Here is a 14,130-nt window from a genome sequence, read left to right as displayed (position 1 = left end):
GATGGTTTTGTTATTAGCTTTGGGAGAGCATAGGTGCTACAGATGGATAAGCAAAGGGCCTCTTCCACACACCTTTGAGTCCATTTTTTAGTCTATGGATATCATTTTGAGAATAAGATGGCCTTTTGCCTCTCTAGATCAGTTCCCATGCTCTCTCAAAACTAATATAGAAACACATCTAATATTCATCTGTGCCAAGGTCCTCCCCACCCCCTCCACTAACGACTATAATAAAATTAACAAAATAAATAACCCACCGTGGTTGAACAAACACAGGGAGGAGCCATAGGTCAGCAGCAGAGCACCTGCTTTGCATGCCGAAGGTCCCAACTTCAATTTCCAGCATCTCCAGCCATGGCTGGAAAAACCCCTTCCTGAAACCACTTGTGGTACCAGTGGCGGCAGCAGCAGCGGCTCCCACCAGGATTGCTGGCTCCCCTGGCGGTACTGGCAGCAGTGTCGGCAGCCCCCCCACATGGAACAAGCCTAAGGACCCAGGTAAGGAGCTGGGGGCTGGGCGGTGTGTGTGTGTGTGTGTGTAGGTGAAGTGGGATTCAGATGTCTGAACCCCACTTCAGCTTCATAGGCCGAGGCAAGTCAGGGACCCTGAAGCAAATCAGGCCCGACTTGGAATCCCTGAAGCAGCCTCCAAGTTGGATCAGGGGCTCCATGCACAGCCCTACAAATAATCCAATGTTTTTCAAAGGGGATACCAGAAGTTCTCAAAACGGAAAGACATAACAATCCCAGTGAGACCATTTTCCCAGCACAAATGGACTCTTCGCAGAGATCCCCAATGTGTGACCCATGGGTGCCATGGTGCCTGCAAGTCCCCAGTATGGTGCCCAAGGGCACCCAAATTTTTAAACTTTTATTATTTTTCTTTTTTATATTATTCCAATTTTTTCAATATACATATATAGATTTGTATGAAACGCATACAACTTCCTAGCAATAATACATGGGCTGCAACAAAAGGGGACCAAATATCCAAATAAGTATCAATTTGAAGGCCACATCTATATGCCACCTTTTCAAATAATGAAAGTGTTGTAAGGTCCTCAATTCATTGCATTGGAGGAGGTGAATGTTTATCCTTCCAATGTTGTAATACTAGTCTTTTAGCTGTCAAAAGGGTGCAGAGAATCCATTTACGCTGACCATTTGTTAATTTCCATGAAGCAGGTCAATTTAAAAGAGCGTATAGATCAATGAATATGAAAGACTGTTCTAGTACAAAATTTATCTGTGTGATAACCTCCCTGCAAAAAGAAACAACTACTGAACATTGCAAAAAAATATGTTTTAAAGAAGCATTAGATATATTGCACTGCCAGCAATTAGCTGAATTAGACAATCCTTTATTAAAGAGACATTGTCGTGTCCAGTAGACACAAAGCAAACGTTTTTGCTGAATAAGACTCAGCCTAAGATCTGCAGATGTGAAAGGTAGGCACAAAACGGCGACCCACTGATTAGGCATCTTGTGGTGGTGCCCACAGCAGTATCTCAAATTCCCAAATGCACCCATGGGTCCAAAAAGGTTGGGGAACCCTGTTCTAGGGTATTGTGCATACCTGTGCAGCTACAGGTATCTGTAAGCAGCATGGCCAGGGAGGGGAAGAAGAATTTTGCCTTTGCTAAACCACTGGTTTGCTGCGGGGGGGGGGGGGGAGAGCAACCCCTAACACGGCTGGGATCCAGTTCAGAGCCCCACAGAACAATCTCTCCTGCTGACAAATTGGATTCCTCCAATCCCACAATGCAATAGCACAACTCACTGGATCCCTAGTGCGATGAAAATACTATTTTTCATACTGCCCTTAGTCAGTCATACTGGATAAGCACATTGATTCTGGTTTAGGAAATGGTTCAACACATGCTGAGCCTTTTAAAAATGACTGCTGAATATAGATAGGTTTGACTGCAATCTGAGCCATTCAAAAATACATGGACGCACACATATCGCCAATGCAAGAAGAGTAAACTTGTGTTGGAGAAAACAGTTGGATAGATATACTATACTCTAGCAATCCTCCTCTCCAGTCAAAACAGCAACTATTTTCTCACTGCCACACTATGATCCTTAAGGAGATGGACAGAAAAGCACCATTCTTGGGGCCAGAAATGGCAAACACCACACTATTTGCTCATACAGGTGTAAGACACCTGCACAAGATCCATGTGAGAGGAGATTCTTTACAGGAAGCTAGTGCTTGGTTTATACTAACAACAAGGAGGTTCATAAGCAAACCAAAAAAGCCATCTAGATAACAGTATTGATCTTGGCCTCTCTACAGGTCCTCATTATAAGAGCTTTGGTCATCTCAGATAGGAGAAAGTGCTTCTCAACACCCAAAGTCTTGAATGTGTTGTACCAGCCACTTCACCCTTCACTGCATTTAACAATTCTGATTAGAAGATTAAAACCTAGTCCCATGACACAGCCATTGTATAGCTGCTTTCAGTCAAAAGCAAAGTTCTGTTTCCAAGTTACAAATACCTTGGACAAAAAAGTGCCATGGAAATGTCAACACAAGTTCAAGTCTAGCTATTCAAACACAAGGAATCTGAGGTGTGAGAATACCCCAGAAGAAAACTTACCCTTATTTAGGGCAACTAATACACAGTGGTGTAGTGGAGCCGGGGCTCACAGGGACACAGCACCCCCACTTTTTTATTAGCAGGGATGGTGACATCCTCTGCCATACCTCCCCCTCAGAATTCCCAGTTTCCTCTGAGCTTAGCTGCAATCCTCACAGTAGTGGCAGGGGGGTGAATTTGCCCAGCAACAATATACGGTTCCCTGTGGTCATATGAAGTATTTTGGAGTGGCTTGGCCTTAAATGGGAAATTAAGACCCAGTAGCGTTACAAAAGACCTGCTCCTGAGATGAAAACTGTTAGAACTGGTTTGTTGATATGGATCAGGGTAGCTATGAGGTCTGTCATTATGAGTGCCTGCACTTCAAAATTTACCACTACACCACTGCTAATGCAGTTTTAACATTCATTTCCCCCCGCTAGCTGCTAATTAAATAAGTAACCTAGTCATTCTGGGGTGGCAGAAAATCCTCTTATTTTAATCTCTTATTTGAAGTGCCTTGAAGTCACGTGTCTGCAAAATATCAGATGTGTTGGTCAGCTTTTTACATACACTCACACAGACCATGGAGAATTTAATTCACTTCAATAAAAGGCAGAGATAGCTTAGGGAAAAATCTCATACAGATTATCAGTTTCTGTCCCCTCAATAAAGCTCTGGATTCATAAACATTATTTTAGCACTTTTTGGGTGTGCATAGGCTCTGGAAGGAAGGGAGCAATATCATGGCAAAGGAAAAATGTGCGATTCCATACTGCCAAACATCTGCAATCTTATTTTGAGTCCTATGATTATATGAGTCTGGAAGGCTGTTGCCATCTTGGTACTAGAAAATCAGAGACATGTAGTTAACTGCTTATATTTTATTGGTTTGAGCTCCTAGAAGCTTCTGCATCCCCATTGCCAAAGACACTGGACTAGCAAAAGAAAAAGAAAAGGACTCCTTTGCCTTGCCTTTAATTTTTCCTAACTTCTAACCACTCTAATTTCTTTGGGGACTTCACACATAATTTTTGTGTGTATGTTTGCCATATTGTAAATCTACAGCTGTCTTTTCCCCCTTTCTAGATTTGGGGTTTTTTTTTATGTAGATGGTAAAAGTCTTTAACCCCATTTTTAAGGCCTATTTACAAGGCATAGGATATTGAGGTTGTTCATTTGCCATTATTCTTCCGAATCAATAACTTGACCTTAGAGGTACTGTCTGTAGGCTTGTCATCCCAGGTCACAGCAAAACTGATAGTTGGAATTTGAAATTAACAATCTCCCAGAGGAGATAAATCTGTTATCCCAAGGTGAAAGAGAAACTAAGAAGCCCAACTAAGGGCACAATCCTAAGTAGGTAGGTGGCTGCCTCCAACCTCAGAGGCGATCGCCCTATCCAAAGCAAGGCAGGAGAGGCACGGGGGGATCGTTCCCTGCGTGCCACTCCTGCCTTGCTCTTTTTTGCTAGACAGCCGTTTTCAGCTGTCTAACGGCAGGGGATCAGCCAGGAGAGGAAGCTGCCATATGACACATAGGCTGTGTTGTACACATAGCTCCGCTCTCCCTGCCCCCCCAGCCCCACCCCTTTTCAGTCGCTTCACGCTTGTCTTCCAAGTGCGGAGGATGGGGCTTCTCCATGTTGCCTCGGAGGCAGTGTGGACGAGGGGGGAGGCTGGTTCTCCAGGAACCAACCTCGCAGCGCAGGCTCCAAGGTCGGTTCCCGGAACAGACCATACCCTATGGTCCACTAGACAGTGTCTGGCAGGCCACAGGATTGCTCTCTAAGAGCCCTTTCTTTGACTGTCTTTAAAACTGAAGTTAGACTTTAATCATGTAAATAAATCCAAGGCAGAGGTGAATTAATAGTTTGTTATATCTGGGTCATGTTTAAATTATATGGATAGCAGATTACCAACTCAAAAAGATACAGGCTGCTAATGGCAGACGCTGGAATGCAGCTCTTAGAGTCCAAATACAGGGATGCATCATCAACCAGGGGTATAGTCACTGTCTTAATTCTACATGACATCTTGCCTTTCAAATGAATTAAATTGAATTAATGCAGTAATTAATAGTGGGACACAAACACTCCTGGAACAAGGCTCCAGGACAATGTATACAAGCCCTGCACCAGATGTTACTGACCAGACTCACTCCAGATTTGGTCCAGATTTTTCTTGGCTCCACACTTGACTTCAAAAACACCTTCATCCCTACATTTGATAGACCTGCTACCAGAGCAGCAGCTCTCTATGCTTTCTTCTGTAGTTAGGCAAGCCTATACCAGCCTTCCCCAACGGTAAGAAATGTTGGGCATTGTAGTAAAAAACTACATGGGGAATGCTGCTGTATACAGGTAATGATGCTGTATACATAAGATGGCAGAGCATGGAAAGTAGAGGACCTATGAAACTTCTTGCATTTACACTATTTTTCTTCTACAGACATTGACTAGCTTTACTGATTTTGGCATGATGTTCAAGGGCAGTAGTTCTTAAACTCATACACACACACACATGAACCACTTAAACTTTTGTGATCGCAGAGAACCACTTAAACTTTTGTTGTTGTTCTACAAATCAGAGCACATACATAATGCATATTTTAATTTTAAAAAAAAAATCTGCACTAGTATCATTGCCAGTACCAGTGCTGTATTATGGAAATCATGGCCCCTAGACCAAATCCTAATAAGCCTGTTGGATGATCTGGCCCTGGTCAAAACAGCCTCAAACTCCATCATCAGGAGAGAAAAAAATCAAGTGCAGAGCCAAGTACAGATATTTTCAACTTTTCTGCAGGCTTTCCATGGACCACCTAAACGAGCTCATGTCAAGACCCTGTGCTCCAGAAGAAAGCTAGGGCCTGCAGGAGAAGCCACCACCACCACCACCACCACCACCACCACCACTGGGGAAGATGGCTGCTGCTGCCGCCATCACCAACACCAGTCCACCCCGTGGACTTCTGCCTGGTGGACCACCAGTCCCTGCAGAACTAGGCCCCCAGGTACCGAGCCAGCTGTGCTGACTGTTCCACCTGCCCCTTCCTGGAAGGGCTACATAAGCTGGCTGGCTGAGATGGCCTGGCAGAGCCAGGGCCTGCAGGAGAAGCCACCACCACCACCAGGGAAGAGGCATGCCTGCTGCTGCCATGCCTGCTCTGCTGCCGCCGCTGCCGCCGCCGCCGCCGCCACCACCACCACTGTGGACTCCTGCCTGGCAGTATTTTTAAAGGGGATTTTAAAATTGTTTTTAAATTTTGGGGGGAATCTTGTGTTTTTAGGGGTGGGTAGCCTGCCTGATAGGCGGAAGCAAGGGGACATGTGTCCACCTGATGGAGGCAGTGGGGTGGGTGTTGGGGGCCAGAACATACCAAGGCTGGGCAGCAGGCGCTGGCGGAGTGCTAGGGGCAGGCCATGCCAGGTAAGAGGAACAAGGGAGAGATGTGTAATATCTGTACCCTGCTCCGGGCCTGTCCAGAGCCAAAGGATGGCTGGGGGAGGCATGACTCCATCTTCTGGCCTTCATTTGCTGCTCTGCAATGCCAGGTCTGTTACCCAGAAAACCTCCCTCATCCATGACATGATCCTGGATGAGGGTGCAGATCTGGCATGTATTACGGAGACCTGGCTGGCCAAGGCCGCTGCTCCATCTCTTGCGGCCATGTGTCCAGACGGATTTTCATATGCACAGCAGCTGAGGGCTGGGGATCGGGGAGGGGGAGTGGCTGTTATCTATCGAGAGTCCATGGTCTTCACCAGACCCCCTCTCCGGGAGACCAAGATCGCTGAGTGCATGTACTGGATGTTGGGCCCAAAGGGTGGTCTGGGGATTCTGCTTGTGTACCGTCTGACTTCCTGGCCGACTGACTTCCTGGCCGAGGTGCTTGACGTGGTCTCTGATGTGCATTTGCAGTCCCCTAACTTATTGGTATTGGGGGACTTCAACATACATTTGGGTGCCGTCCTCACAGGGGTACCTCGGGACTTCATGGAGACCATGGCTTCCTGGGAGCTGCACCCTATTCCAACTGGGCCCACCCATGTAGCTGGTCATGCAATAGACCTTGTGTTTGTTTCTGGAGAAGCGGGGAGTGATCTGGAAGTTGGGGGTATATCCACCACCCCCTTGTCATGGTCAGATCACTATCTGGTGATGTTGGACTTCTCGGTTCCACAACCCCTCCGCAGGGGTGGAGGACCCATTAAAATGGTCTGCCCCAGGTGTCTTATGGATCCGAATGGATTCCTGAATGTGCTTGGGGATTCTCTGGAGCACACCAACGGCCACTCAGTTGAGACCCTGGTGGGTGGCTGGAATGCCGCAATCACTGGGGCATTAGATCGGGTGGCTCCAAAATGCCCTCTCCCCCTGAACAGGGCTCGGACTGCACCATGGTTCAATCCGCAGTTATGAGCTCTGAAACAGGAGGTGAGACGGCTAGAGCGCCGGTGGAGGACGTCTCGCTCCAAAGCCGATCAGACACAGGCTAGAGCTGTATCTTCAGACTATCACATGGCAGTGGAGGCAGGAAAAAAGGAATATTATGCTGCCTCTATCGCATCTACAGAGTGCTGTCCCAGGAGGCTGTTCCAAGTGGTCCAGAGCCTGGTTGGTCCAGTTGGTCTAGAACCACTGGAGCATTCTAAGGCCTCCTGTGAGGCCTTGGCAAGGCACTTTGCAGATAAAATTGATCAGATTAGGAGTGTTATTCCATGCACTGTGGATACAGTTAGTGAGCAGAAGGCAGTCTGTGGCACACTGGTTTTGTGGGATCGGTTCCAGCTTCTTCCTTCTGATGAAGTGGACAAGGTGCTTTCATCTGTAAGGCTGACCACCTGCTTACTTGATCCTTGCCCATCTTGGCTCATTATGAGCTGCAGAGAGAAGCTGGGTGAGGGGATCAAGGCGGTGGTGAACGCCTCCCTTGAGGAGGGAGTGAGCCATCAGCCCTCAAGGAGGCAGTGATAAAAAAGCCCTCCTTGGATCCCCGAGTTCTGAACAGCTTTTGCCCAGTCTCCAATCTGCCTTTTTTGGGCAAGGTGATTGAGCGGGTGGTGGCGGTGCAGTTGAAGGCACACTTAGAAGAAGCTGATTATCTAGACCCATTTCAGTCGGGCTTCAGGCTTGGGCATGGGACAGAAATGGCCTTGGTCACCTTGGTAGATGATATGAGGAGGGCTCTGGATAGGGGCGAATGCTCCTTCCTTGTTCTCCTCGACCTCTCAGCAGCTTTTGATACCATTGACCACGGTATCCTCCTGGACCGCCTGGAGGAGCTGGGCATCGAAGACACCATATTATGGTGGTTCCGGTCCTTCCTCTCCGGCAGGTACCAGAGGGTAACACTGGGAGAGGAGGCTTCGGACCCGTGGCCACTCACTTGTGGGGTGCCGCAGGGTTCCATCCTCTCCCCGATGCTATTTAGCATCTATGTGAAGCCGCTGGGGGCTATCATCAGGAGGTTTGGGTGCGGTGTCATCAGTATGCGGATGACACGCAGCTCTACCTCTCATTCAAATCTTCACCAAGGTTGGCCATAGAATCCCTGTCCAAATGTCTGGAGATGGTGAGTGGCTGGATGGGGAGGAACAAGCTGAAGCTGAATCCTGACAAGGCCAACGTACTTTTGGTGGGAGACAAGAGGAGGCTGGGGGATGTTGACCTGGTGTTGAATGGGGTACGGTTACCCTTGAAAGACCAGGTCCGCAGCTTGGGGGTCATTTTGGACTCCCAGCTGTCCATGGAGGCTCAGGTGTCAGCTGTGAGCCGGACAGCGCTGTACCAACTCCATCTGATACGGCGGCTGCGCCCCTTCCTTCCCGACCATCTGCTCCCATTGGTAGTACATGCCCTGGTCTCCTCTCGTTTACACTACTGTAATGCGCTCTATGTGGGGTTACCCTTGAAGATGGTTCGGAAGCTGCAGCTGGTACAGAACACGGTGGCTCACCTGATTAAAGGCAGCCGCCGGCAAGATCACATCACTCTAGTGCTGAAGGAGTTGCACTAGTTACCAGTTGTTTTCCGGACCAAATTCAAGGTGTTGGTTTTGACCTTTAAAACCCTATACGGTTCTGGCCCAGCCTATCTCAAGGAGCACCTCCAGCAACACCAGCTAGGCTGCTCAACAAGATCAGCCTTGGATGGCCTTCTCTCTGTCCCATCAGCCAGGACAGCTAGGCTGGTGAGGACAAGGGAGAGGGCCTTCTCTGTGGTGGCCCCCACTCTGTGGAACTCCCTCCCTAGGGAACTCTGCTACACCCCCTCTTTAATGAGCTTCTGCCATGCATTAAAAACATGGTTGTTCAGGCAGGCATTTGGGTAATTTTAGAAATGTGAAGTTTTTAATGTTGAATTTTATTGTATAAACTGTTTTTATTGTTGTACATTGTCCAGAGTGGCTGGGTGACCGGCCAGATGGGCAATTAATAAATTTAATTAATTAAATAAGAAAGGCAGCCAGAAACATTTAAGAGTTTATGCATTGCCACCTTTGCTACATACAGTGAGCTACTGGTTTCCAGTAACTGCCCAAAAGTGGAGCTGAAACCTCAAATGGGTGGCAAGGAAAAGTTATTAGGCTGCCCAATGTGTGTCCATTAATGTCCCCCCTTGATATAGCAGCCTCAAAGGATAACTATACTGTTACATGTCCCATCCAAGTAAACGTGCCCTATGCTGAGACATCATTTTATTAGCAAAGGATGAATGGCAGGAGCACTTGGAACAACAATTCACTCTATAAAGAAGGTCATATCCTATAATTATTAAGCATACATTTAAAATGTATTTGTCCAAGAAACCTCCAGCAAAGGAGATCGTTACCTTGTCGTGGTGCTGGAGCTTGAGCACCTCAATGATGCCATGAGCTAAACCATGAAGGAACACCCAAGATGGGAAGGTCACAGCAGAGAGGTCAAACTAAATACTATCCCTGGGGCAGGTAATGGCAACGCACCCCAGTATTCTTGCTGTGAAAACTTAATGGATCAGTACAACCAGAGATATGTTGGTATACCATCGGAAGATGGGATTCCTAGGTCAGAAGATGGTCAAAATGCTACTGGGGAGGAACAGAGGATAAGTTCAACTAGCCCCAGATGTGATGACACAGCTAGCTCAAAGCCGAAAGGATGGCTAGCGGCCGACAGTGCTGGTGGTGAATGATGAATCCGATGTTCTAAAGATCAACACACCATAGGAACCTGGAATGTAAGATCTATGAGCCAGGGCAAATTGGATGTGGTTATTGGGGAGATGTCAAGATTAAATATAGACATTTTGGGTGTCAGTGAACTGAAATGGACTGGAATGGGCCACTTCACATCAGATGACCACCAGACCTACTCCTGTGGACAAGAGGACCACAGAAGAAATGGAGTAGCTTCATAATTAATAATAAAGTGGCTAAAGCAGTGCCACTTTACAATCCAAAAAATGACAGAATGGTCTCAATTTGAATTCAGGGTAAGCCATTTAACATCATAGTGATCCAAATATACGCCCCAACTACAGATGCTGAAGAAGCAGATCAGTTCTATGAGGATCTGCAGCACCTACTGGATAATACACCAAAAAGAGATGTTATTTTCATTACAGGAGACTGGAATGCTAAGGTGGGTAGTCAAACGACACCTGGAATTACTGGCAAGCATGGTCTGGGAGAACAAAATGAAGCGGGACAGAGGCTGATAGAATTTTGCCAAGACAACTCCCTGTGCATAACAAACACTCTCTTCCAACAACCTAAAAGACGACTTTATACATGGACTTCGCCAGATGGTCAACACCGAAATCAGATTGACTACATCCTTTGTAGTCAAAGGTGGCGGACATCTATGCGGTTGGTAAAAACAAGACCTGGAGCTGATTGCAGTTCAGATCACGAACTTCTTCTTGCACAATTTAGAATCAGACTAAAGAGAATAGGGAAGACCCACAGATCAGTTAGATATGAGCTCACTAATATTCCTAATGAATATGCAGTGGAGGTGAAAAACAGATTTAAGGGACTAGATTTAGTAGATAGGGTCCCGGAAGAACTATGGACAGATGTTCGCAACATTGTTCAGGAGGCGGCAACAAAAAACGTCCCAAAGAAAAAGAAAACCAAGAAGGCAAGATGGCTGTCTGCTGAGACACTGGAAGCAGCCCAAGAAAGAAGGAAAGCAAAAAGCAACAGTGATCGGGGGAGATATGCCCAATTAAATGCAAAATTCCAGAGGTTAGCCAGAAGAGATCAGGAATTATTTTTAAACAAGCAATGCGCGGAAGTGGAAGAAGATAACAGAATAGGAAGGACAAGAGACCTCTTCCAGAAAATTAGAAACATCAGAGGTAAATCCCAGGCAAAAATAGGTATGATCAAAAACAAAGATGGCAAGGACCTAACAGAAGGAGAAGAGATCAAGAAAAGGTGGCAAGAATATACGGAAGATCTGTATAGGAAGGATAATAATATCGGGGATAGATCTGACGGTGTGGTCAGGAAGCTAGAGCCAGACATCCTGAAGAGTGAGGTTGAATGGGCCTTAAGAAGCATTGCTAATAACAAGGCAGCAGGAGACGATGGTATCCCAGCTGAACTGTTTAAAATCTTGCAAGATGATGCTGTCAAGGTGATGCATGCCATATGCCAGCAAATTTGGAAAACACAAGAATGGCCACCAGATTGGAAAAAATCAACTTATAAAGTGGAAGGCAAAAGGAAGAGGGGCCGACCAAGGGCAAGATGGATGGATGATATTCTGGAAGTGACGGACTCGACCTTGGGCAAGCTGGGGGTGGCGACAGCTGACAGGAAGTTCTGGCGTGGGCTGGTCCATGAAGTCACGAAGAGTCGGAAGCGACTGAATGAATAAACAACAAACATCCAAGAAACAAAAGAAGCAGAATATATCAAAGTGTTGTCTACCTTCTTTCATAGACTCTATTATGGAGGAATCCTACCATCTGTGATGAAAGTATAGACTGAGCAGCCCAAAATGTACAGCCAGGTTCCTCCCTCTTCCCCCAACACCACCATAGGATCTGGGAATGCACTGAAACTAGGTTCACCTGCCAGACTGCTTAAATCATGTCCTACAAAAGATCCTACTTGCCAAAAACAATTAGGTCTGATTAAGTCTACCTTTGGCTCAATTATGAATCTTAATTGCTCAGTTGCTAGGCAAAAAGCCGACTTCTTCTGACATTCCATTACTCCCACTGGTAAATCCCAAACTGTAACAAAACATGCTTAAAAATAGCAACATGCTCTGCCTATGTTGCCCCTAAACTGTCTGCATCCAAAGCACTAGTAACATTTGGCCTCAGATCTCAAAGATGTTTTCACTATTTCCCTAGGGTTGCATTCCAAGATCTTCCGATTTATTTTCACACTGTATTCTAATGGACTGAGAAGGTTTATTTTTATTGCACTGTGACATTAAATCAAGGGGAAAAGAAACATTAAAAATAACCTATAAAGGTCACCTCATTCCACTATAGATATGAACGACCCTAACAATACAAGTACCAGATTTGCTTTGACATAACATAACAATAAACAGGCCTCTCTGGCTTCCTTCTTAATATAAACTCCCACTGGATAGAGTAACTCCAAGAAAATTAAATTTGTTGTGACAGCACAGAAAACAAAAGGAAGGGCTTGCAACCATGCAACCATGTAAAAGGAATTTTAAAAGAAATCTAAAATTATGCCTTAAAAATCTGCAATGCTAGCATTTTGTTTATTTTAACCCTTTGAACCAGTTACTATAGCCCATACTTACTCATAAGCAAATAATACAAAAATACGTTCAGCATTTAACAAGTTGTCACTCTATAAGACCTCAGAGAAAATATATATTCTATAGCTTCCCATTGCAAACATGCTCATGAATAGTCTTTCATTCAAAATTGAGGCCACCATCACTTTTAGCTACAGAAAGCAGAGAATGCCACTTGATGCAGTGCAGTGATGGGGGGCTACAATATTATTTACACAATTGGGGTCCCCCCCCCCGCAAGCCCTGGGACTCTTGTTTAACCCTCAGGAGACAGCACGCATGGTGACTGCTACGCAGTGCGTGGCTAGTCACCGTTATTATGGCGATGGTTGTCCTCATCTGGATTTTTGTGAATCGAATCCTTTGATGGAGATATACACAAAAAGCCAAAGCAAAGGGTGAATGGAATTCAAATCGCATAAGATGAGCTGAACATCCAAGTTAGTTTCCCAGTTGAGGAGGATCTTTCGGTAGATAACACTAATAACTGTAGTATGCTTCCTTGGGGCGGGGGGAAGGAATACCTTTTCAGAAAGAGGAATCCCCATATGTAATGTTAAATATTTGCTTAGACGTTAGATGCATTGCGGTTGTTTATTTTAGTTTTAGTCTATTTATGGGGGGAAATCAGATCTTCATAAAACGTAAGTAGCAAGCGAATTCAGAGTGAGCACCCCCCCCTTCCCGGCGGATTCCCCCTCCCCCTCCCCAAACCCAGCTTAGCCATTGTGTGCAACGAGGCAGACCGAGGATTCCTCAGCGGAGAAGAAAGGTTTTCGGGAACGCAGTCTTTAGCTCACGCACCGCAACACGGACCCCCGCGCCCGCCCGCGTTGTTCCGCGAGCAGAAAAGACGCCTCCTGCTGCGGCTTTCTTACCTCCTCAGCGCGCGGGCAGCGACGACAGCCCGAGATCCCCCTCGCCCCAATCCCTGCCGGCGATCAGAACAGCGCGTCCCCCATTTCGCGAAGCGGCCCCTCACCATAGTCAAAAGTTCCCCCGCGAGCATCTCCGCGGCGCGTCGGTCATGATGTTCGGCGGGCCGCGGCGCCCCTCCTCCGGCCGCCTCGAGCTCGCCCGCTCGCTCGCGCGCTCTCTTGCGGGCGGGTCCTGGGGCCCGACACGCTCGATCCCTCCCGCGAAGCGGCACCTCGCCCAAACCGCTGCCGCGCGCCCGCTGCCCCGGGAGGAGGTCGTGCCTCGCCGCTCGCGCCAGCCGTCCGTCGCTTCCGTCGCCTCTCCGTCGGAGCCCCCGAGCCGCTGCACGCCTCGGGCGGCCTGGGAAGCTGCCCTCCAGGGCCCCGCTTCTAGGCACGGCGGCAGAGCCCCGGATCCGGAGGAAACGCGACGGGCTCCGACCCTCGACGGCGGGGCAGCTGTTTCGAGGAGTCTCTGCAGCAGGAAATGCCACAAGACTTCTATCCAACCACATCAGGAAGAGCGCGCGAGAGAGATTGGGGTGGGTGGCCGGGTGGGGTGCAAAATCCGGGCAGGATCGTTAAATTCTGGATTGGATATGTGTGTGTGTCTGCGTGTGTGTGCGTGTGTGTGTGTTGGGCCGCGTGGTTTTACTGGTTAAGAAGGGACGACATAATGGAGGGGAATGTAAAGCGAAATCGAAGCAACGTCAAAGTGCAGCCGCATTTAGCCAGGACGTGCGCCGACGGTATCGCGGCGCCCGCTCTCCTTCCTGATAGCGAAGGGTTACTGTAACCCGTGGGATAGAAGCTTTCTTTGGCGGGCTCGCCCCTCCCCCCAGAATCTGA

The 14,130-nt window shown here is 47.4% G+C and overlaps 1 protein-coding gene across 5 annotated transcripts in view; it reads right to left on the bottom strand.

Moving 5' to 3' along the window:
* The window catches only part of OSBPL5 (oxysterol binding protein like 5), a 196,242-nt gene extending 182,350 nt beyond the window's left edge, over positions 1–13,892 (bottom strand). For 2 of the 5 annotated variants that reach the window (XR_014791960.1, XM_084855434.1), the window contains exon 1: positions 13,347–13,891. Coding sequence is in view for 3 of the 5 variants with exons in the window: in XM_084855434.1 (XP_084711560.1) it covers positions 13,347–13,796 (450 nt within the window). In the remaining 2 variants the exon portion in view is untranslated. Of the gene's footprint in view, positions 1–13,242; positions 13,277–13,346 lie in introns of those variants that run through there. The other 3 variants (XM_084855450.1, XM_084855443.1, XM_084855479.1) reach the window with 3 other exon arrangements.
* Between the last annotated feature and the right edge of the window lie 238 nt (positions 13,893–14,130).

Source organism: Heloderma suspectum, chromosome 1 (genome assembly GCF_057233095.1).
Source record: "Heloderma suspectum isolate Gila_16-S chromosome 1, 16-S_ref, whole genome shotgun sequence".
NCBI classification, from domain to species: Eukaryota; Metazoa; Chordata; class Lepidosauria; order Squamata; family Helodermatidae; genus Heloderma; species Heloderma suspectum.
Note: the sequence above shows the minus strand (reverse complement) of the source record. Positions and strands in the feature narration are given on the sequence as shown.